General features: G+C 45.8%; 1 protein-coding gene across 1 annotated transcript in view; it reads left to right on the plus strand.

Annotated features, from left to right (window-relative positions):
* Window positions 1-1,666: 1,666 nt before the first annotated feature.
* TM9SF3 (transmembrane 9 superfamily member 3) overlaps window positions 1,667-24,566 on the plus strand; it is a 101,336-nt gene continuing 78,436 nt past the window's right edge. Inside the window, exon 1 of the mRNA XM_029059825.2 lies at window positions 1,667-1,963. Coding sequence (XP_028915658.1) covers window positions 1,850-1,963 — 114 coding nt within the window. The 5' untranslated portion in view covers window positions 1,667-1,849. The remainder of the gene's footprint in view (window positions 1,964-24,566) is intronic.

Genomic DNA, 24,566 nt, shown 5'->3' on the forward strand with positions numbered 1-24,566 from the left:
TTGTCAGCTGTGACTTTGGGCAAGTCACTTCACTTCTTGAGGCCTCAGTTACCCCATCTGTGAAATGGAGATGAAGACTGTGAGCCCTATGTGGGACAAACTGATCACCCTGTATCCTACCCAGTGCTTAGAACAGTGCTTTGCACATAGTAAGGGCTTAACAAATGCCATCATCATCATTATTACTAAATACTATTGAAGCAGCCTGGCTCAGTGGCAAGATCCCGGGCTTGGGAGTCAGAGGTCATGGGTTCGAATTCCGGCTCTGCCACTTGTCATTTGGGTGACTGTGGGCAAGTCACTTGACTTCTCGGTGTTTCAGTTCCCTCATCTGTCTCGGTGGAAAGAGCCTGGGCTTGGGAGTCAGAGGTCATGGGTTCGAATCCCAGCTCTGCCACTTGTCAGCTGTGTGACCTTGGTCGTCACTTCACCTCTCTGTGCCTCAGTGACCTCATCTGTAAAATGGGGATGAAGACTGTGAGCCCCACGTGGGACAACCTGATTACCTTGTATCTCCAACGCTTAGTACAGTGCTCGGCACATAGTAAGCACTTAAATCCCAACGTTTTTATTAAAATTCATTCAATAGTATTTATTGAGCGCTTACTATGTGCCGAGCACTGTACTAAGCGCTTGAAATGGGGATGAGGACTGTGAGCCTCACGTGGGACAACCTGATGACCTTGTACCCCCTCCCCAGTGCTTAGAACAGTGCTCTGCACAGGGTAAGCGCTTAACAAATACCATCATTATTATTATTATTATTATTGAATGAATGAAATTCGACTGAACGGAATCGAGGGCGGGGGCCTCCCCGAGGGGAAGGCCTGAGGGAAAGCCGGCGCATGCGCGCGAGCGCCCCCCATCCCGCTTCGTTCCCCGGCCCGCGCAGGCGCACGTCCCCCACTTCGTCGTTCCCCTCCCCCCCCCCCAACCAGCTTCGTCCCCCGCCCGCGCAGGCGCGCGTAGCCCCCATCCCCCCGCCGGGTTTCGTCCTCCGGCCCGCGCAGGACCCCCTCCCCATCCCGCGCAGGCGTGCACGCACACTTCGTCCCCCCGTCCCGCGCAGGCGTGCATCACCCCCGTCACCCCCCAGTATCGTCCCCCGGCCCGCGCAGCGCGCGCGCGCACACACACACACACACACACACACACTTCGTCCCCCAGCCCGCGCAGGCGCACGCCCCCCACTTCGCTCCCCACCCCGGCACCGCCCCGCTTCGTCCCCCGGCCCGCGCAGGCGCGCAGCGCACCCGCCCCCCACCACTCTTCGTCCCCCGTCCCGCGCAGGCGCGCATCCCCCCGTACCCCCTCCCAAGCTTCGTTCCCCGGCCCGCGCAGCCGTGCAGTGCGCGCGCGCGCACACACACACACACACACACACACACACACACACTTCGTCCCGCGCAGGCGCGCATCCCTCCCGTCCCCCCTCCCAAGCTTCTTCTCCGCAGGCGTGCAGCACGCGCACACACACACACACACCCCCAACCACATTTCGTCTCCCGTCTCCCCTTCCCAGCTTCGTTCCCCCGTCCCGCGCAGGCGCGCGTGCCCTCCCCCACCCGGCCCCCTCCCTTCCCATCCCGCGCAGGCGCCGTGCGGCGCCGCGGGGTCGGCGGGCGCGCGGCGAGGCGGCACTTCCGGCCGGATGACGTGGCTGAGTCAGAGAGGAAGAGGCGGCCGGGCGGCGGCTGAGGCGAGGGCTGAGGCGAGGGCCGCCCGCCGCGCCCGGGACGACGACGACGAGGAGGACGACGAGGAGGACGACGACGACGACGAGGAGGCCCCGTGGATGTGAATCGGCGGCCCCGTGCGGCAGTGGGAGGCCCGGCCCGCAGAGCGGAGGATGAGGCGGCCGGCGGCGGCGGCGGCGCCATGGCCGCCCCTGCTGCGCCCGCTGCTGCTGCTGCTGCTGCTCCTGCTGCCGCCCCCGGCCCGCGCCGACGAGCACCAGCACACGGTGAGGCGCCCCTCCCCCCACCCCCCCCGTCCTCCTGACCCCCCCCCCCCCCCCCGCCCCCGGCCCGCACCCTGCGCCCACCGCTGCGCCGCTCGGATACTCATTCATTCATTCTGTTGAGCGCTTAACTAGGTGCTGAGCACTGGACTGAGCGCTTGGAACGGGCCAATCGGTAACAGGTAGAGACAGTCCCTGCCCTCTGACGGGCGCACGGTCTAATCGGGGGACACGGACAGACAAGAACAATGGCCATAAATAGAATCGAGGGGATGGACAGCTCATTAAAACCATAGCAAATAAATGGAATCAAGGCGATGGACATCTCATTGGCATAATAAATAGGGTAATAAAAATAGATACAATTGACGGGCTCCTCCCATCCTCCTCACTATATTATACTCCTATAATACTCATGACATTATATCCATTCAATAATACTCATCATATTATATCCATTCAGTAATACTCCTATACTCATATTTTAGCCATTCAATAATCCTCTTAGACTCACTATATTTTATCCATTCAATAATGCCCTTATACTCACTTTATTATATCCATTCAATAATACTCTTTTACTCATTATATTATATCCATTCAATAATACTCTTTTACTCATTATATGTTATCCATTCAATAATGCCCTTATACTCACTTTATTATATCAATTCGATAATGCCCTTATACTCACTTTATTATATCCATTCGATAATACTCTTTGGCTCATTATATTATATCCATTCGATAATACTCTTTTACTCATTATATTTTATCCATTCAGTAATGCTCTTATACTCACTATATTATATCCATTCAATAATGCCCTTATACTCACTTTATTATACCCATTCAATAATGCCCTTATACTCATTATATTATATCCATTCAATAATACTCTTTTACTCATTATATTTTATCCATTCAGTAATGCTCTTATACTCACTATATTATATCCATTCAATAATGCCCTTATACTCACTTTATTATACCCATTCAATAATATTCTTTTACTCATATTATGTCCATTCAATAATACTCTTTTACTCATATTTTATCCTTTCAGTAATGCCCTTATACTTTATTATATCCATTCAATAATGCCCTTATACTCACTCAATAATACTGTCTTACTCATTATATTTTATCCATTCAATAATGCTCTTATACTCACTATATTATATCCATTCAATAATGCCCTTATAATCACTTTATTATACCCATTCAATAATACTCTTTTACTCATTATAGCCATTCAATAATACTCATTTACTCATTATATTTTATCCATTCAATAATGCTTTTATACTCACTATATTATACCCATTCAATAATACTCTTATACTCATTATATTAATTATTAATTCATTCTCTCATTGTAGAGAAGCAGCGTGGCTCAGTGGAAAGAGCCCGGGCTTGGGAGTCAGAGATCATGAGTTTGAATCCCAGGTCTGCCACTTGTCAGCTGTGTGACTGTGGGCAAGTCACTTCACTTCTTTGTGCCTCAGGTCCCTTATCTGTAAAATGGGGATGAATTGTGAGCCTCATGTGGGACAACCTGATTCCCCTATGTCTACCCCAGCGCTTAGAACAGTGCTTTGCACATAGTAAGCGCTTAACAAATACCAACATTATTATTATTATTACCCCAGCGCTTAGAACAGTGCTTGGCACATAGTAAGCGCTTAACAAATACCAACATCATTATTATTATTATATTAGATCCATTCAATAATACTCTTTTACTCATTATATTATATCCATTCAATAATGCCCTAATACTCACTATATTATACCCATTTAATAATACTCTTTTACTCATTATATTAAATCCATTCAATAATACTCTTTTACTCATATCAATTCAATAATACTCTTATACTCACTATATTATATTCATTCAGAAATGCTCTTATACTCACTATATTATACCCATTCAATAATACTCTTATACTCACTATATTATATCCATTCAATAATACCCTTATACTCATTATATTATATCCATTCAATAATACTCATTATGTTATACCCATTCCCTTATACCATACCCTTATACTTATTATATTATGCCCCCATTCAGTAATGCTGTTATATTCATATTTTATCCATTCAATAATACTCTTATACTCATTATATTATACCCATTTAATAAATGCAACTGAATGAATGCACCCTTGGGCAACGGAGAGAGATAGTCGCTGCCCCACAACAGGCTTGCAAGCTAGAAAGGGGAGACAGACAGCTAAACCAGTAGGCATTCAGTCGTATTTATTGAGCGCCTACTTTGTGCGGAGCATTGGACTGGTATTCAATAATTGCTCTTATACCTATTCAACAATACACTTATTATATTATATCCATTCAGTAAGTGCAATTGAATGATGCACCACTGCACAACAGAGAGAGAGAGAGAATCGTGGCCTCACAATGGGCTGGCAGGCTAGAAGGGGGAGACACACAGCTAAACCAGTAAGCATTCATTCATTCAGTCGTATTTATTGAGCACCTGTGTGCAGAGCACTGGACTAAGCGCTCAATAAATACAATCGAATGAATGGACCATTGGGCAACAGAGAAAGAATCAAGGCCCCACAATGGGCTCGCAGGCTAGAAGTGGGGAGACAGCAAAACGAATAGGCATTTATTCGTTATATTTATTGAGTGCCTCCTGTGTGCGGAGCACTGGACTGGTATTTAATAAATATTCTTATACTTATTATATTATACTCATTCAATAAGTGCTATTGAATGAATGCACCATTGGACAACAGAGAGAAATAATCGCCGTCCCACAACGGGCTCGCAGGCTAGAAGGGGGGAGACAGACAGCAAAACGGGTAGGCATTTATTCATTCTATTCTATTTATTGTGTGCCTACTGTGTGTGGAGCACTGGACTGGTATTCAATAAATATTCTTATACTTATTATACTCATTCAATAAATGCTATTGAATGAATGCACCATCGGACAACAGAGAGAGATGATCGCTACCCCAAAACGGGCTCGCAGCCTAGAAGGGGGGAGGCAGACAGCAAAACGGGTAGGCATTCATTTATTCAATTCTATTTATTGAGTGCCTGCCATGTGTGGAGCACTGGACTAAGCACTCAATAAATATGATTGAATGAATGGACCATTGAACAACAGAGAGACAATCGCAGCCCAACAATGGGTTCGCAGTCTAGAAGGGGGAAACAGCAAAACAAGTAGGCATTCATTCATTCAGTCGTATTTATAGAGCACCTACTCTGTGCGGAGCACTGGACGAAGCACTGCTCTGCACATAGCACTCAATAAATATAATTGAATGGATGCACCATTGGGCAAGAGAGAGAGACAATTGTGGCCCAACAACAGGATCGCAGGCTAAAAGGGGGAGACGGCAAAACAAGTATTCATTCATTCAGTCGGATTTATTTAGCGCCTACTTTGTGCGGAGCACTGGACTAAGAGCTGCTCTGCACATAGTAAGCGCTCAATAAATGCTATTGAATAAATGCACCACTGGGCAACAGATAGAGATAATCGCGGCCCAACAACGGGCTCACAGTCTAGAAGCGGGGAGACGGACAGCAAAACGAGTAGGCAGTTATTCATTCAGTCGTATTTATTGAGTGCCTACTCTGTGCGGAGTACTGGACTAAGCGCTTGGAATGGACAATTTGACAACAGAGACAATTCTGGCCCCTCAATGGGCTCACAGTCTAGAGGGGGGAGACAGCAAAGCGAGTAGGCATTTATTCATTGAGTCATATTTATTGAGCGCTTACTGTGTGCGGAGCACTGCACTAAGCACTGCTGTGCACATAGTAAGCACTCAATAAAAATTATTGAATGAATAGACAAGTCGGCAACAGATAGAGACAATCCCTGCCCAACAACGGGCTCCTCCTCCCCTCCCCATTCCCCCTACTCCCTCCCTCTGCTCTTCCCCTCCCCACAACCCTTGTGCCTGTTTGTACATATATATTGCTCTAATTATTTTATTAATGTGGTGTATATGATTTTATTTATCTATTTTGATGGTATCGATGCCCGACTCCTTGTTTTGCTTTGTTGTCTGTCTTCCCCTTTTAGACTGTGAGGCCATTGTTGGGAAGGGACTATCTTTCTGTTGCCAAATTGAACCTTCCAAGGGCTTAGTACAGTGCTCTGCACATTGTAAGCGCTCAATAAATACAATTGAATAAATGAATGAGGAGGAGGAGGAGACCTTCCTGCCTGGCCACGCCCGGGACCAGGCGGCCAGTGCCAGCCTAATGCCAGCCTAACCCTCCCCCCCTCAGCCTCCTGATCCTGATGGCTCCCTCCCCCACCCCGGGGACAAGGGGAACTCCCAGCTTGTCCTCAATCATTCACTCAATTGTATTGCGCGCTTACTATGTGCAGAGCACTAGACGAAGCACTTGGAATGGACAATTCAGCAACAGAAAGAGACAATCCCTGCCCAACAACAGGCTCACAATCTAAACGGGATAATTGTGTTGGTGTTTATTAAGCGCTTGCTATGTGCAGAGCACTGTTCTAAGCGCTGGGGTAGATACAGGGTAATGAGGTTGTCCCATGTGAGGCTCACAGTCTTCATCACCATTTTACAGATGAGGGAACTGAGGCATTCAGAAGTTATGATTTGCCCAACGGACTCACAGTCTAAACGGGATAGTAATAATGTTGGTATTTGTTAAGCACTTACTATGTGTCGAACACTATTCTAAGCTCCGGGGTAGATACAGGGTAATGAGGTTGTCCCACGTGAGGCTCACAGTCCTCATTCCCATTTTACAGATGAGGGAACTGAGGCATTCAGAAGTTATGATTTGCCCAAAGTCACAGAGCTGACAGGTGGCGGAGTGGGGATTAGAACCCATGACCTCCGACTCCTAAGCCCGTGCTCTTTCCATTGAGGCATGCTGCTTCTCTAAAAATATGGTATTTATAAAGCGCTTACTATGTGCCACGCACTGTTATAAGCGCTTGAGTAGATACAAGGTAGGTGGTCCACGTGGGGGCTCACAGTCTTAATCCCCATTTTACAGATGGGGTAACTGAAGCCCAGAGAAGTTAAGTGGCTTGCTCAAGGTCCCACAGCAGACAAGCGGTGGAGCTGGGATTAGAACCCACGTCCTCTGACTCCCACGCCCCTGCTCTTTCCATTAAGCCACGCTGCTTCTCTATAATAATAATGATGGTTTTAAGTGCTTACTATGTGCCAAGCCCTTCTCTAAGCACCGGGGTAGATCCAAGGTAGTCAGGTGGGTCCACGTAGGCCTTACAGTCTTAATCCCCATTTTACAGATGAGGTAACTGAGGCACGGAGAAGTGAAGTGACATACCCAAGGACACAGCTGACAAGTGGCAGAGGCAGGATTAGAACCCACGACCTCAGAATCCCAAGCCCGTGCTCTTTCCACTAAGCCGCACTTACTGAGCAGTTGTATTTATTGAGTGCTTTCTGTGTGCAGAGCACTGGACTAAGCGCTTGGAAAGTACAGTTTGGCAACACATAGCGACAAGCCCTGCCCAACAACGGGCTCACGGTCTAGAAGTCACCAGGGAATGTTCTTCCTCTGTGCGGAACACTGCACTAAGCGCTTGGAAAGGACATCACAGCAATAAAGAGAAGCGGCGTGGCTCAGTGGAAAGAGCCCGGGCCTGAGAGTCAGAGGTTATGGGTTCGAATCCCAGCTCCACCGCTTGTCAGCTCTATGACCTTGGGCAAGTCACTTCACTTCTCTGGGCCTCAGTGACCTCATCTGTAAAATGGGGATGAACTGTGAGCCCCACGTGGGACAATCTGATTACCCTGTATCTACCCCAGTGCTTAGAACAGTGCTCTTCACATAGTAAGCGCTTAACAAATACCAACATTATTATTATTATTACTTCTCTGGGCCCCAGTGACCTCATCTGTAGAATGGGGATGAAGACAGTGAGCTCTATGTGGGACAACCTGATTATCTTGTATCTACCCCAGCGCTTAGAGCAGTGCTTGGCACATAGTAATCACTTAACAAATCCCAACATTATTATCACTATTATTAAAGAGAGACGATCCCTGCCCACAGCGAGCTCGCAGGCTAGAATTTGTCTCTCATATTGTTATCTCCGCCTCTCCCAACCCCTAGGACAGTGCTGCTGCCTCGGAAGACCCCTGGCCCACCTCCTAATGATAATAATAATGATGATGATGATGGCATTTAAGTGCTTACTATGTGCCAAGCGCTGTTCTAAGCCCTGGGGAGGGAATACAAGGTAATCAGGTTGTCCCACGTGGGGCTAAGAGTCCTAGTCCCCATTTTACAGGTGAGGTAACTGAGGCAAAGAGAAGTGAAGTGACTTCCCCACAGTCACCCAGCTGACAACGAGCGGAGCCGGGATTAGAACCCCTGACCTCTGACTCCCAAGCCCGGGCTCTACCCACTGAGCCACGCTGTTTCTCATACCTCCTACCTCTGGTCGGGAACGCCCTCCCTCCTCAAATCCGCCAGTGACTCTTCCCTCCCCTTCAAAACCCTACTGAAGGTGCACCTCCTCCAAGAGGCCTTCCCAGATTAAGCCCCACTTTCCCTCTGCTCCCCCTCCCTTCCACATCACCATGACTTGCTCCCTTTGCTCTCCCCCCATCCCCACGCCACAGCACTTCTGTATATATCTAAAATTCTATTTATATATAGAATCGTTTATATTTATATATATATCGTTTACTTGTTTTAATGCCCGGGACCCCCTCCTACATTGTGAGCCCGTTGTGGGCAGGGATTGTCTCTCTTTATTGCTGCATTGTTCTTTCCAAACATTTAGTACAGTGCTCTGCACTTAGTAAGCACTCAATAAATCTGATTGAATGAATGAATGCTGTGCCCACAGGAGGTGCTCGATAAAAACGATTGACTGGCCGACCCTGACCCCGCTGTCATCCACCCTCACGGCGGGTGAAGAGTCGTTGGCCGGCAGCCAAATAAGAGTAGTAATAATTGTGGTATTTGTTAAGCGCTTACTTTGTGCCAGACACTGTACTAAACTCTGGGGTTAATCGGGTTGGAAACAGTCCCTGTCCCACATGGGGCTCCCATTTTAATCCCCATTTTACAGACGAGGGAACTGAAGCCAGGAGAAGTGAAGTGGCTTGCCCAAGGCCACATAGACAAGTGGCAGGATCAGGATTAGAACCCATGACCTTCTGACTCCCGGGCTCGAGCCACTATGCCACGCACACCATCCGGGAGGCGTCCAACACCCCGTAATTGTTCATCGCATGTGAGAGTTGGAGACACCTCTTTTGGAGGCCACGCCTTAAAACTACTACTACTAATCATTGTGGTATTTAAGCACTTAGTGTGTGCCAAGTACTGTACTAAGCACTCGGCAGATAGAAGGTAATAGGGCTCACGGTTTCATTCCCCATTTTACAGATGAGGTAGCTGAGGCCCAGGGAAATGAACGATTAGCCCAAGTTCACCCAGCAGATAAGTGGAGGTGGCAGGATTAGAACCCAGGTCCTTCAGACTCCCAGGCCTATGCTCTACCCATTTGGCCACACTGCTTCGTTTCCTCAGGCCGGGACAGGGGCCCGGGAGGAGGAAATCAAGCGTTGACATGAGCCAGAAGAGGAAGGGCCGCTTTCATTCATTCATTCATTCAATAGTATTTATTGAGCGCTTACTATGTGCAGAGCCCTGCACTAAGCGCTTGGAACTTTCACTTGCACTAGCGTGGCACCCCAACTTCAACGTGGTCTTGCAAGCCGCTCCCCTCTGCCGAACCACCCTCCCCCATAACAGAAAGCTCCTGGTGGTGTTATTGTGGGATTATTATTTTGAAGGATTATTTTGTTGAGGTGTACATCCCCTTGATTCTATTTATCTGGATAATGTTGTCTTTTCGTTTTGTTCTGTTGTGCCCTGCTATCCTTCTCCCCCGTTTAGACCGTGAGCCCGTCATTGGGCAGAGATTGTCTCTATCTGTGGCCCAATTGTCCATTCCAAGCGCTTAGTACAGTGCTCTGAGCATAGTAAACGCTCAATAAATGCTAATGAATGAAAGGACCCCACAGTGACGGAGGGCAGAATGCAAAACTTTCTTTGGTTTTATTAGCATCAGGTTCAAAAATTTACTGGCAGTTTACTTCCCTGCCCTAATTCAGGGCTGGCTGTTAAAAATGTCAACACCACAAGTAACCTGTTTTATTTGAGTTTGCGATTTGGTTTGTTTTCCATGTGGTAAGTAACGAGCAAGACTTGAATGAGCGTTTCTAGCTAAAAGGGATTGAGGACATAAGTCGTAGCTTGGCCTTCGCTTCTTTCAGTTTGTGAGGTCTTTATGTTTGTCTCAGTAAAATTTTGAGTTGCAGTCCACAGGCAGCCTTTATTTATTTTTTTTTTTTGGTAAAGGATGCTGATTTTCAAAAGTGAGGAGGGTTGTGTCATTATTAGTAAGGGTCCGAGATTTGGGAATAACAATAAATTGTTCATTTGGATTGAGATTACTTGAGAGGAAAACTGCCTCCTGTGTAGCCAGGCCCTTTTAAAGACTTTCCATAGGGTGGACCAGCTTTTGACTTTCAAAGGCGCCGTAAACGGAACCCTCAAATGTGAAGTTGACCTGTCATTTTATCATTAAGAGATTTTGAAATTATCTGTTCATTTCAAAGTAACAAATCCTGAGCAAAATGAATTAACTTGAGTGTAATTCCTCCTCCTTCCAGGGCCAGTGCTATTTTTTTTAACTTTCTTGGCACTTCTACATATTTATTTGTTAAATATTTATTTGCTTGTGTTTATCATCTCTATCTATTCTCACTAGCTGGTATTATGTATTCATAAATTCGTATCAACCTGCCTTCTCCAGTAGGCTGGGGAGTGCATTTTTCTCTTTCATTTTCTCAAGTGCTTTCAGAAGTAAAATGTGCATTATCTGCACACAACCTGTTGCTGATGCATCGAATCTGTTTCGAATTGATTTTGAAATTAAAATTCATTTCCCATGTCATCTTACAATTTACACAAGAGGGAAGCACCCTTTTAGACTACAATAGGAATATTTTGGATTTAGCATTTGGGGGGACATCCAAAAGGGACACAGTCCCCTGCCCTCAGTGATTTTAGAGTCTAATGGAGAGGACAATCATGCACAATCTGGCAAAATAGAATTAATATAAAGAATAAACAAGTGATGGTACGTCATCTTCAGTATTTACGGAGTATTTGTATGTGGAATACTGTACTAAGGGCTTAAGGGACAAAAAGAAGTAATAAGTGATATAACTCTAATGGGAATTCATCAGGAGACTTTAAAAAAAACTCAGATCAACAACCCCCACGCATTCTTTTAAGGTGAAAGTATCAGTTTGAATTTCAGTTTCATTGCCAGCAAGTGTCTGCTTATAGAAATCCTGATGTCAGTATTTAAGATAAGAATTTTTTGAATTCTAATTGAGAATTTTTTTCTAGGTACCTGTTCAATCTGTAGATTTTGAAATTTTTAAATTGCATCCACTCTTCCAAATATTAAGAGTCTTAAAACAGCAGATCCATCATTGTCAGAATTACATTCAGGTGCTGGATTAAAATTTTGAGAAAGTAACCAGAAAAAAAGTCTTTCATGCCTTAATTGCCAAAATATTTTATTCTTATAAGCTGCCTTGAACAAACCCGTCATCCTGGGCGAGTTCAAAAGAACGCTGGTTTTGTTTAATACCTCTTGGGAAAAGAATAGGCTGGTAAAACATTTTTGTGGATTGATACTGTGCTGTATATTTCCAAGAAGTCTTTTTGTAAATTTCACTTGACTATAATTTTGATTTTAAAATAAGTGATCTTTAATTGGTATGAACAGATGTGTTTAAGCATTATGAAAGCGTTCATTTATACCAGACAATACAGCTGGGTTATATTCTTAATTATAGTGGTATTTGTTAAGTGCTTAGTATATGCCAAGCACTGGAGTAGATCTAACATGATCAGATCAGACACATTTCCTCCCCTTCATGGGGCTCACAGACTAAGTAAGAGGGAGAACAGGTATTGAATCCTCATTTTACAGTTGAGAAGAATGAAGCACAAAAAGTCTAGTGACTTGCCCAAGGTCACACAGCAGGCAAGTGGCAGAGCCGGGATAAGAACCCAACTCCTCTGCCTCCCAGGCCTGACTCTTTTTAATAGGCCTCTCTGCTTCTTGAAAATGTGGTTGAATCATCAGTCAGATGATCAATCGTATTTGTTGAGCGCTTTCTGCCTGCAGAGTGCTGTGCTAAGCACTTGGGTGAGTACAGCACAAGAGTATAACAGTCAGGGCTATATCGGGTATGTTTTCCCCTAGAGTTCCGTGTTACAAATTAGAATCCATTCTCAGACCTCTGGAAAAAATAATGTGAAATTCCTTTTCGTTAAACATTACTAAGCTGATGTTTAATCTTTTGTTAAAAGAGTTCAAAGCACAGTGTCCCAACGTGGAATGAAGAATGACCATTAGTCTTTGCAGGAAGCTACAGAATTACAAGCTTTTGACTGGTAGTGGCCTTTCAACTTTCCTGAAGAATTTATCGAACCTCGATTGAAGAGCAACCTTCTTCCTTTCTTAAAAAGTAGCTTGCAGCCTGCCAAGTCCTGAAGCCCTCTGCCCCTTGGTGCCAGTGGCTCAGGCCTCAGGGTATTCCCAAGCCTGGATGCCATGATTTTTTTTCCAGACACACTCTGCACTCTTCCCTCTCTTATACCCTTCACCTGAAAGGAACCAAAATGGACCAGAGCTTCCTGAGGGAGAAAGCTCTTTCCTGATTGTCGATTGGGCGAGTAGCACCACACTCCTCTTCCTCACCTCCTTTTCAGCTGCTCCTTGAGGAACTGAGCTGTACCGTACTGAACGATATTTGGTTTTCTCTCACTTAATTTTAACCCCAGTAGCTTTCTCCCCTCCCCTGCTTCCTACTCATTGCCGGGCAGCCTTATTTCTGGGCTCCAGCTAGAGTCACGATGGATGGGATGACGGTGGTTCCCCCCACCTCGATCTTATTTCTGGGCTCCAGCTAGAGTCACGATGGATGGGATGACGGTGGTTCCCCCCACCTCGATCTATTTCTCTTTCCACCCCTGTGGCTTTGGGTGGGGTGGGGAAGCAGGGTTGCAGGCCAGCGAATGGGGAGCAGTCGGGGAAGGGGAAAGGAGGCAGTAGCTAAGTTTAGAATTAAAGGAGAAAAGATAGACTAAAGTAGCGTGCTATATCTACACAATACAGTGTCAGTTCAAAGAGCGTTGGGGTTGGTCAGAAATGGAGCTGAGAATAGGGGAGAAGGGAAAGGATGGGTGAAGCTTCACAAATACTGGGGGTCAGTTAGGAATCAGGAAGCACAGTAAGGTATTTGCCACCTGGGGGTACACTTTGGAAGATGCCCCAAAAAGAAGGATTTGGATTGCTATTTTTGGACAAGAAGTTGTGTAATCCCAAATCATTAGGTCTTAACTTTTTGGGGGTTGATTATTCGAACAGCGGGTTATCCAGGTTCTTTGCTTCCCCCTCTTCTTTTGTCCCCACTTTTAGACTTTTTCCACATTGGCAACTTCACTAGAATGGAAAAAAATAAAAGATGATGGTGCTTTGTTCTTGGATTTCATTCACCTTGGCCATCTGAGTCTCCCGCTAGCCAGTTTAGAATTGGCAGTGGATCTCACTCAACCAGTGGTATAATGCATAATATGCATAATGTGTGCATAATGTGTGCAGAGCGCTCTTTTAAGTGCTTGGAACAGCACAGTACAGTAGATTTGGTAGACATGATCCCTGCCCACAAGGAGCTTACAGTCTGTAGGGGGAGAAGGACATTAAAGTAGATTAGGGTTAGGGGGAATAGTAATTAGAATAATTACCTAAGAGTTGCGGGGCTGGGTTGAATTTCAAGGTGCTTTAAGGGAAAAACAGCCAAGTTTTTAGTCAGACTATAAGGCTAAGCAGATAGGGCTTAGTCTTTTCCAGTGAATTATTCTTGAAGTGCCTTTCACAAACTCGTTACTCCTGGCTCCCTCCATCCTAACTGTCCTTTTCTCCCACTGCACCCAGGTCTACCTTCCACTTAATCCATCTATCCTGTTGGTTGAGGACTTTCTGGGTGCAAAGCACCATGCTAAGCCTTGGAAAAGTACAGTACAACCGAATTGGTAGATACGTTCCATGCCCACTCATCTCATCACACTGGCTCCTTAAAAAATGATAGTCATAATAATGATGGTATTTGTTAAGCGCTTACCATGTGCCAAGCGCCGTTTTAAGCACTGGGGTAAATACAAGGTAATCAGGTTGTCCCACGTGGGGCTCACAGTCGCAATCCCCCTTTTACAGATGAGGTAACTGAGGCACTGAGAAGTGATGTGGCTCACTGAGAAGCAGCGTGGCTCACTGGAAAGAACACGGGCTTTGGAGTCAGAGGTCATGGGTTCAAACCCCGGCTCTGCCACTTGCCAGCTGTGTGACTTTGGGCAAGTCACTTAACTTCTCGGTGCCTCAGTTCCCTCATCTGTAAAATGGGGATTAAGACTGTGAGCCCCATGTGGGACAACCTGATTCCCCTGTGTCTACCCCAGCGCTTAGAACAGTGCTCGGCACATAGTAAGCGCTTAACAAATACCAACATTATTATTATTATTATTATTATGTGACTTGCCCAAGGTTACACAGCAGACAAGTGGCAGAACTGGGATTAGAACCCATGACCTCTGACTCCCAAGCCCGGGCTCTTTCCACTAAGCCACACTGCTTCCTTGTCTCCTGAACACAACTCTCTTTGCCTTGGAACATAACAACATACACTATTCTCCCTACCCACATGCCCTTTCCCCATTGCTTTGCCAAACCTTGTTCCTCCTTTTCTGCCAAACAACCGCAAACCGGTCTCCAATCCGAAACCTTCCCAGATTGGCCCCTTGGTTGCTGATCCCATGACCGTACAGTAGTATAATATAATCCATCAATCCCAGCACTTTGGAGTAACTAAATCTTTCATATATATTTCTATTTCTTATTCTCTTAAATTCCGCACACCGGGAATTTGTACTTCATTTGGTTGTATGTTTTACGTTTTTGGATTTGCTCAGGTAAATTATATCCTCTAGGGCAGCACTACACTTCTAGGCCTCCTTCGTAATTTCTCCCATTTGCCAAGCACAGTGCTGTGCAGGAAGTGGATGCTCAGTATGTGAAGGATATGCCAGGTGTTTTCCCATTTCACCGATGCCAGCCAGATGAAGTGAGCTTCCTAGGAAAATGGCAAAAATCAGAAACTGAGTCCAGGGTATCAAAGTTCCGGTTCTGTAAATCAATTGGTTTAAGATGCTTCAGTTTTCCATGTACGGAATTGACCGTACCATAATTACACCTAGTAGTATTGCCTCATCCTGAATCGTTCTAAAACATCTGAAAGGCTTCTTGAGTAAAACTCTTGGGCTTATTCTATTCAACTAAACAAAAGTCTGAGAAAGAGGAAGGAGGATAATGAGGATAAGGAAATCCTCGTGGATCTATAAACTTCTATTTGAACAACTCCAAAACCTGTTGTAGCCCCTCCCTGTGCCACTCCATTCCACTGTGCTGATATGCCAGTCCAACGAGGAAGCGTTGCTTTTTGTAAAAGATATATTACACCATTTTCAGTGGGAATTGCTATCTCTACTACTGGGTAGAGGTGAAATAAAGCATTCTACAACATACAGAAAAACTGGTGCAATTGGAGTAGTTTTTAGTTTTAGGCTATTGAAAAGTAAGTGCCTTCAGTTGGTTTTTAGTTTTAGGCTATTGAAAAGTGCCTTCAGTTGGGTCCTTCATCGTCATCAGTGGAATTTATTGAGTCCATAAATGTGTGCAGAGCACTGTTCTAAGCGCTTGGGAGGAGAGTACAGTACAGTACACAAAGTTGATAGGTTCCCCATCCACAATGAGCTGACAGTCTAGAGGGGGACACTGATTCTTTGGCTTGTGAAGGTGGTTTTTTTCCTCTTTTGGTGGCTTTTTTTCATTGCACTTGTGCGTGTTTCTCTGGGCCTTTAGATGTGGGAGTTATGTACAGCGATTTTAATGTGTCTAAGGGTCTTTAACCATGTGAATGGATTGTGAAGTTAAAAAACGAGCATTTTATTCTCTTGAGCCCAACCTGCTCAGTTTATCCTTCTAGAGCCACTTTTCCACTTCTCTGGTAAAATGTCAAAAATGCATTTGCATTTGGAGCTCTCCAGTAGGCTGCTCCGTATGTGGATTCTGAAGTTATTTGGAATGAAGAGTCTTCTGTAGGCCCAACTAATTACCACAAGATAATGTTCCCATAGTGATTTAACAACAATGCTTTTGAAACTTTGTCTCCTAGATGTTATCATCTCTCAAGCTCAGGAATATTCCTAATGCATTGCTTTCCTGAAACATGAGCTCCCTGGGCATGCAAGTATTTTCCCAACTGGACATCTTATGTTTATGTTGGCTGTGTTCTGGCTGTGGAGTGCTATAAGCATAATTGCTATGGTCTTTGGTTTTTTGGGCACTGCCTCGGTTTTTTTGTTCAACCAAAGTCACACAGGAGGTTTAGAAAGACACAGAGGTCAGGGTTTCAGCCCATCCATCTTGTTTCTTTTGGTTCAGTAAATACTCCTAGAACGTTGTGCCCAGTGAAATAAAGAACAAAGTGCTGTCACATTGGGTTCCCCATTCTCATATGGTTACCCGTTCAGAGAAAAGGAGATTTTGATCACTTCCTGATTTCCAATGCAGTTCTCGGAGCCAAGATTTCCCTCCCCGCATGCCCCTCCCCCGAGGACACTCTGGACCGTTTTCCCCAATCACTATTATGGGGCTATGAGGAGTCTGACACTGCCTCCTCTTCCCCGCTATCCTTGGGGCCAGCATAAAGTTGGGAGGTGTAAAATGAACTTAATTTTATGGAAAGACTTCTCTTTTAAATAGCCCAAAGAGATGGGAGGAAACCTAATGGCCCTTTTTCCAGGTAAAACTGATTTGCTTTGTGCTGCCTCTTCTCAGAACACAACCTCGGTGTAAAGTGAGAGACTTAAAACTAGAAGAATTTTGGGGGGAATATTTTGTTCTGGAGAGACGCCCAAGTAATGACGTGTGTTTAAAATAATTCTCAAATGATTCCTCCTCATCTCTGGGAGTCTATAAATAAAGTCCTATCACTCTAGCGTTCTTTAGAAAGCCAATTTTTTTTTCCTTTTAACTTTCAGCTCCTAAATATTTTGTAATTTACACACTGGCTCGTCTCATTTTAGGAGAGTTAGCAAGGTCTGGATGCAGTACTGAGGTGGCTCTGTCAATAACTTAACTGCGCACAGGTTTAAGTGTTAACCTCGGATGAGTCACAGATTTGTGCCTGTTTCCAAATTTGAGCAACTCATTTAGGAGCGTAAACTATAGGAATTATAAAACATTTTTGGGTAGTATCTGTTTTCTGAGGAGCTTGAGGTGCTGCACGTTAAATTCCTTCAGAACTCATAGTAATATTATTTATTGAGCATTAACTGTGTGCACAGCACTATGCTAAGTGCTGGGAGAGAATACCCAGGTGGGAATTAGACATGGTCCCTGTCCCTGAGGAAGCTTTTGAATCAAACACCCCGATCATTATAAAGGTACCTGCATCAGAAACTAACGCAGAAGGGAACAGGATGGTGAATACAAGGTGAAAGGGGAGAGCGTGGTAGAATCAAGGAAAGCAACAGAAAAATGAAAACGGTCTGTGTGGAATGCATGTTTCTCAAGGGTAGAATTTTTCCCATCGTTTTGAAGGAACCTCTCCCGGGTCCATTCCCCTTCAGGAGGCCCTTTCTCCATGGTCCCCCAGGAGCTTTCAAAGCAACAATAATAATAATGGCATTTGTTAAGCGCTTACTGTGTGCCAGGCACTGCACTAACAGCTGGGGTGCATGCAAGCCAGTCGAGTTGGACTCAGTCCCTGTGCCAGGTGGGACTCACAGGCTCAATCCCCATTTAACAGATGAGGTAATTGAGGCCCAGAGAAATGAAGTGAGTTCTCCAAGGTCACACAGCAGACAGGTGGCGGAGCTGGGATTAGAATCCATGACCTTCGGACTCCCAGGCCCGGGCTCTCTCCGCTACACCATCCTGCTTCTCCCCCCAAAAGAAATAAAGTATTTCTCCCAAATAAAGCCTTATTAAATTCACATCTCCTCTAAGAGGCTTTCCCTAAGCCCTCTTTTCCTTTATTCCTTCTCCGGATCCCTACTTGGATCTGTACCCTTTAAGTACTTGGTATTCACCAAATATGCAGTTTGCTTTCTTCATTGTGGCACCTGGCAAATTTCTGCTTCTATTACCTTGGAGGATAACAGTGGAAAGTGTCCTTAAAGCATGAAGAGTTTTCCCTTCAGGCAAGCACGCTTCTTTAGAAGATCAGGTTCTTATTTAGGTTGTACAGTCGGTTCTGCTCTAAAATGTCCTACCACTTCATAATTTGGCTATAATAAAGGTCTTCCAATAACATGAGTCTTTTTCAGTTTAGTGTAATCCATAAGTAGATTTGGTGAAGGAAGAAAGGTTTGTGTTTATGTGACGTTGAACAACATGTAATGCCTCTCTGCTTCTAAGCCTCTGTTGCAACCTTAATGTATCACACCATACAGTACGTTAGATTTCTTTTTATTTTTGCAACTGCTCAGAATTTGATGCAGTAAAATGACATTGATGGGCATTGGGGCCATTGGGGGGGGGGGGTAATTGATGGGCATTCTGCTAATAGCGAAGATAACAGTAATACAGGAATTTGTATTGAAAAATATCAGTCATGTTATCTTTGGATTATCCATAGCCCATTAATTCCTACTGAATTACAGATTACTGTAATGCTATTTCTCCACCATACTAATTCCTTTAAGAACGCTGCCCCTGGATAGAACTGGCGTATCATAGATCACAGGAAAACTTGGCAATAGTAGTAATAATAACAGTATGTGGCATTTGCTAGATGCTTACTATATGCTAATAATAATAATAATAATATTTAAGCACTTACTATGTTCCAGGCCCTGTGCTGAGCACTGGGGTAAATACAAGATCATCAGATCCCACATGGGTCTGACAGTCTAAGTAGGAGGGAGAACAGGTATTGAATCCCCATTTAAATGAGGGAACTGAGGCCCAGAGAAGTTGTGGCTTGGCCAGGGTCACGCAGCAGGTAAGTGGTAGAGGCAGGACTAGAACCCAGGGCCTCTAACTCACAGGTGCCACTAGGCCACTCTGCTAAACACTGGGGTAGCTACAAGCTAGTCAGATCAGTCCCACATGGGGCTAATTGTTTCCTATTTCCTACTCTTCTCTTAGGAATCCCTCTCTAGATGGTAAATGCCTTGCGGGCAGGGAACATGTCTACCAACTATTATATCATACTCTCCAAAGCTTAGTATAATGCTCTTGCACACAGTAAGTGCTCAGTAAATACAATTGATTGATAGTAAGATTGTCAATATTTGTTTAAGGAAAAGCAAGAATCTTGAATGGGAGAGTCTTCCCTGCCCCTGGGGTAACTTTTCAGTTCTACTCACCACATTTTAGGAAGTACCTGTTAAGGGAAGGGCAACCAAGGTGATCAGGATGTGATCAAGATGTGAGTATAGACTGGTCAGGAACATGGGAGACCAAGAGGGTACTTGATTGAAGACTGAGAAACCATGAAGGGTGTGGATAGGGTGATCATGGAATTGTTTTTCACCCCAGCAGGACAGAGGGCCACCCATTCCACTGAAGCTTAAAGTAGCACATTACAGGAAAGAATAAGAAAACCATTTTCACCTGGTGGATGGTAAAACATACTCAGTATAAATGGTAAGCTCCTCCTCTAGACTGAAAGCTCTTTATAGGTAAGGAAAGGGTCTGCCAACTCCATTATATTGTAATAATAATAATGGCATTTGTTAAGCGCTTACTTTGTGACAAGCACTGTTCTAAGCACTGAGGTAGATACAGAGTTATCAGTTTGTCCTACTTGGGATAGTTTTAATCCCCAATTTACTGATGAGGTAATTGAGGCACAGAGAAGCTAAGTGGCTTTCCCAAGGTCACACAGCAGAGTGGCAGAGCCGGGATTAGAGCCCACATCCTCTGACTCCCAAGTCCATACTCTTTCCATTTAAACCACGCTACCAAGTGCTTAGTATAGTGCTCTACCCACAGTAAGCGTTCAATAAATACAAGTTGATCGAAGGCAGAATCACAAATAATGAAGTTCTGGAATTTAGTCAGGTTCCTCACACCGAAGCTATGCTCGCTTCAACACAGTTATGCTTGGTGGGACATCGGAGGAGAATGAGTGCCGGGAGGGAGAAGGGAAATAGGGACACCGGAAGCAAGGAGGACAGGGAAACGTTTTAAGGTCAAGGTCTAACAAAGCTTCGGATAGTGCCACGTCCCAGCTGTAAACTGGGAGTAATTTGCTGGAGATGAATCAATATGGTGAACTGTTGTCAAGAAAAGGGGCTGTTTTGGAGGAAAAGCCTTGTGACCAACGAGAGTTTGAAAAAAAGGCAAAAGAGAAAATTGCTCCAGGCACCGCAGGCATTAAGCAGAATAGCGCAGCAGATCATTTTTGTGCACACAGCATGACTGGGACTGTGGGTCTCCCTTGTTTGGCCTGTTCAGTCACACTTGCACTCATGTTGTTGTATTATGCTGCCGAGTTGTGTCCGACCCATAGCAACACCATGGGCACATCTCTTCTAGAGCTCCCAACCTCCATCTGCAGTTGTTCTGGTAATGGATCCAGAGAGTTTTCTTGGTAAAAATCCGGAAGTGGTTTACCATTGCCTCCTTCCACGCAAAAACCTGAGTCTCCGCCCTTGACTCTCTCCCTTGCCGCCGCTGCCCAGCACGGGTGAGTTGTGACTTGTAGCAGATTGCCTTCCCCTCGCTAGCCACTGCCCAAGCCAGGAAAGGAATGAACAGGCCTCTGCTTGACTCTCCTTCCCGTAGTCGAGACTGGTGGAGGACTGGAAACTCTCCAGGTGTGACTCGGAGAGGTGACTTGCACTCTGGGGTAATCTTTGTTGTCAGTGGAGGCTTCTTTGCAAATATACAAGTGTGTACACACACACATACACACACTCACTCTTGTCCACCCAAGTGGATTTGCTCCTCATTGCTGTGATGAGTGAAATGCAGAGGTGGGCAGAGTACCCCATAGTTCAAATGGAGCCACTTTTGCCTGGGACGAGTTAGGATTAGTCCAAGACCTTGCCCCACCTTTGGGTCCACTAAGCAACATGGTGTAGTGGGTAGAGCACAGGCCTGGGACCGAAAAGGTCACGGATTCTAATTCTGAATCTGCCACTTGTCGGCTGTGTGACCTTGGGCAAATCACTTCACTTCTCTGGGCCTTAGTTACCTCATCTGTAAAATGGGGATTGAGACTATGAGCTTCACGTGGGACAGGGCCTGTGTCCAACCTGATTTGCCTGTATCCACCCCAATGCTCAGTACAGTGCATAAGGGCTTAACAAACACCAAAAGAGGAAAATGGCCCATGACCAAAATAACTGCCCACCTTCTGGGAAGGAAGAACATTTTTCTATCTGTAAATATGGTGGCTTTCTTTATTCTTTGTTTCTCCCTCAAGGTATTGTTTGATGGGACTTTGAACTTATTATGTGCTTTGCCAAGTGATCTGGCTTGGTTATGTAGACCTTTGGCATTCACTTCCTTAAGCGTGCAGTTTAGTGTTTGAATTTTTATTAAAGAATACTTGGTATATAAGATTCTGTGTGTTACACATTTCTTCAAGCCTTATTTTAATAGTTAAGAGTGGAGGGTCTTATTTAGGAAATCCTGAAAGGTTTTCACCTTACGTACCTGCCTTTTGTAAACTATTCTTTCTTTATTGCTCTCCTTTTCCCTTGCCTAGAAGGGTGCTAGTGCTCTGATTGCCTAGTATAGTCACGCTTCTTCCCCCACCCCAAGTTGCTGCCGAACTTTTACATTTCAGTATTAGTTCCCAGTGTTTTCTCAATGCCCATTTATTGATCTTGGAAGTGGGAGATGGGGTAGCAGGGATAAGGAAGCCCATCTCAGCGATTGGTGTCATGGGATGTGTCGGAGGAGACCGGCTGGTTAGAGATTCAGGAGCCTGTGATTGGGAGCTTAGCTTTCATCGTGAAAGGGTAAGGGAGGCACTAAGGGATCTTAGGAAGAGATTAACGAAGGTAGAGAAGCGTTTGATATAGGTGATTGTGTGGTGCAGTTGCTGACCCGCTGGCCATAGGTGGTCCGTAGAGTCAGTTGTTGTGGCCTACAAATCCCAGTTTCAATTACTTTAAGTGGCTGCAACTAATGCGGCACTAAAAGCAGCGTGGCTCAGTGGAAAGAGCCCGGGCTTGGGAGTCAGAGGTCACAGGTTCGAATCCTGGCTCTACCACTTGTCAGCTGTATGACTGGGCAAGTCACTTAACTTCTCTGTGTCTGTTACCTCATCTGTATAATGGGGATGAAGACTGTGAACCCCATGTGGGACAACCTGATTACCCTATATTCATTCATTCAATAGTATTTATTGAGCGCTTACTATGTGCAGAGCACTGTACTAAGCGCTTGGGATGAACAAGTCGGCAACAGATAGAGACAGTCCCTGCCGTTTGATGGGCTTACGGTCTAATCGGGGGAGACGGACAGACGAGAACAATGGCACTAAACAGCGTCAAGGGGAAGAACATCTCGTAAAAACAATGGCAACTAAATAGAATCAAGGCGATGTACAATTCATTAACAAAATAAATAGGGTAACGAAAATATATACAGTTGAGCGGACGAGTACAGTGCTGTGGGGATGGGAAGGGAGAGGTGGAGGAGCAGAGGGAAAAGGGGAAAATGAGGCTTTAGCTGCGGAGAGGTAAAGGGGGGATGGCAGAGGGAGTAGAGGGGGAAGAGGAGCTCAGTCTGGGAACGCCTCTTGGAGGAGGTGATTTTTAAGTAGGGTTTTGAAGAGGGAAAGAGAATCAGTTTGGCGGAGGTGAGGAGGGAGGGCGTTCCGGGACCGCGGGAGGACGTGACCCGGGGGTCGACGGCGGGATAGGCGAGACCGAGGGACGGCGAGGAGGTGGGCGGCGGAGGAGCGGAGCGTGCGGGGTGGGCGGTAGAAAGAGAGAAGGGAGGAGAGGTAGGAAGGGGCAAGGTGATGGAGAGCCTCGAAGCCTAGAGTGAGGAGTTTTTGTTTGGAGCGGAGGTCGATAGGCAACCACTGGAGTTGTTTAAGAAGGGGAGTGACATGCCCGGATCGTTTCTGCGGGAAGATGAGCCGGGCAGCGGAGTGAAGAATAGACCGGAGCGGGGCGAGAGAGGAGGAAGGGAGGTCAGAGAGAAGGCTGACACAGTAGTCTAGCCGGGATATAACGAGAGCCCGTAATAGTAAGGTAGCCGTTTGGGTGGAGAGGAAAGGGCGGATTTTGGCGATATTGTAGAGGTGAAACCGGCAGGTCTTGGTAACGGATAGGATGTGTGGGGTGAACGAGAGGGATGAGTCAAGGATGACACCGAGATTGTGGGCCTGCGGGACGGGAAGGATGGTCGTGCCATCCACGGTGATGGAGAAGTCTGGGAGCGGACCGGGCTTGGGAGGGAAGATGAGGAGCTCAGTCTTGCTCATGTTGAGTTTTAGGTGGCGGGCCGACATCCAGGTGGAGACGTCCCGGAGGCAGGAGGAGATGCGAGCCTGAAGGGAGGGGGAGAGGACAGGGGCGGAGATGTAGATCTGCGTGTCATCTGCGTAGAGATGGTAGTCAAAGACGTGAGAGCGGATGAGTTCACCGAGGGAGTGAGTGTAAATGGAGAACAGAAGAGGGCCAAGAACTGACCCTTGAGGAACTCCAACAGTTAAAGGATGGGAGGGGGAGGAGGCTCCAGCGTAGGAGACCGAGAATGATCGGCCAGAGAGGTAAGAGGAGAACCGGGAGAGGACAGAGTCCGTGAAGCCAAGGTGAGATAAGGTATGGAGGAGGAGGGGATGGTTGACAGTGTCAAAGGCAGCAGAGAGGTCAAGGAGGATCAGAATGGAGTAGGAGCCATTGGATTTGGCAAGAAGGAGGTCACGGGTGACCTTAGAGAGAGCAGTCTCGGTAGAGTGGAGGGGACGGAAGCCAGATTGGAGGGGGTCTAGGAGAGAATGGGAGTTAAGGAATTCTAGGCATCGATTGCAGCGCTTAGAACAGTGCTCTGCACATAGTACGCGCTTAACAAATACCAACATTATTAAAAATGGCATAAAGGGAGTGTACACATCATCTCCCCTAATAGTAATTTGTTAAGCGCTTACTATGTGCCAAGCACAGTGTGACTGTGGGCTAGTCACTTAACTTCTCGGTGCCTCAGTTCCCTCATCTGTAAAATGGAGATTAACTGTGAGCCTCACGTGGGAGAACCTGATTACCCTGTATCTACCCCAGCGCTTAGAACAGTGCTCTGCACATAGTAAGCGCTTAACAAATACCAACATTATTATACCATGACAGAGACAATCAATGACATTTATTCATTCATTCATTCATTCGATAGTATTTATTGAGCGCTTACTATGTGCAGAGCACTGTACTAAGAGCTTGGGATGAACAAGTCGGCAAC

Source organism: Ornithorhynchus anatinus, chromosome 3 (assembly GCF_004115215.2).
Source record: "Ornithorhynchus anatinus isolate Pmale09 chromosome 3, mOrnAna1.pri.v4, whole genome shotgun sequence".
NCBI classification, from domain to species: domain Eukaryota; kingdom Metazoa; phylum Chordata; class Mammalia; order Monotremata; family Ornithorhynchidae; genus Ornithorhynchus; species Ornithorhynchus anatinus.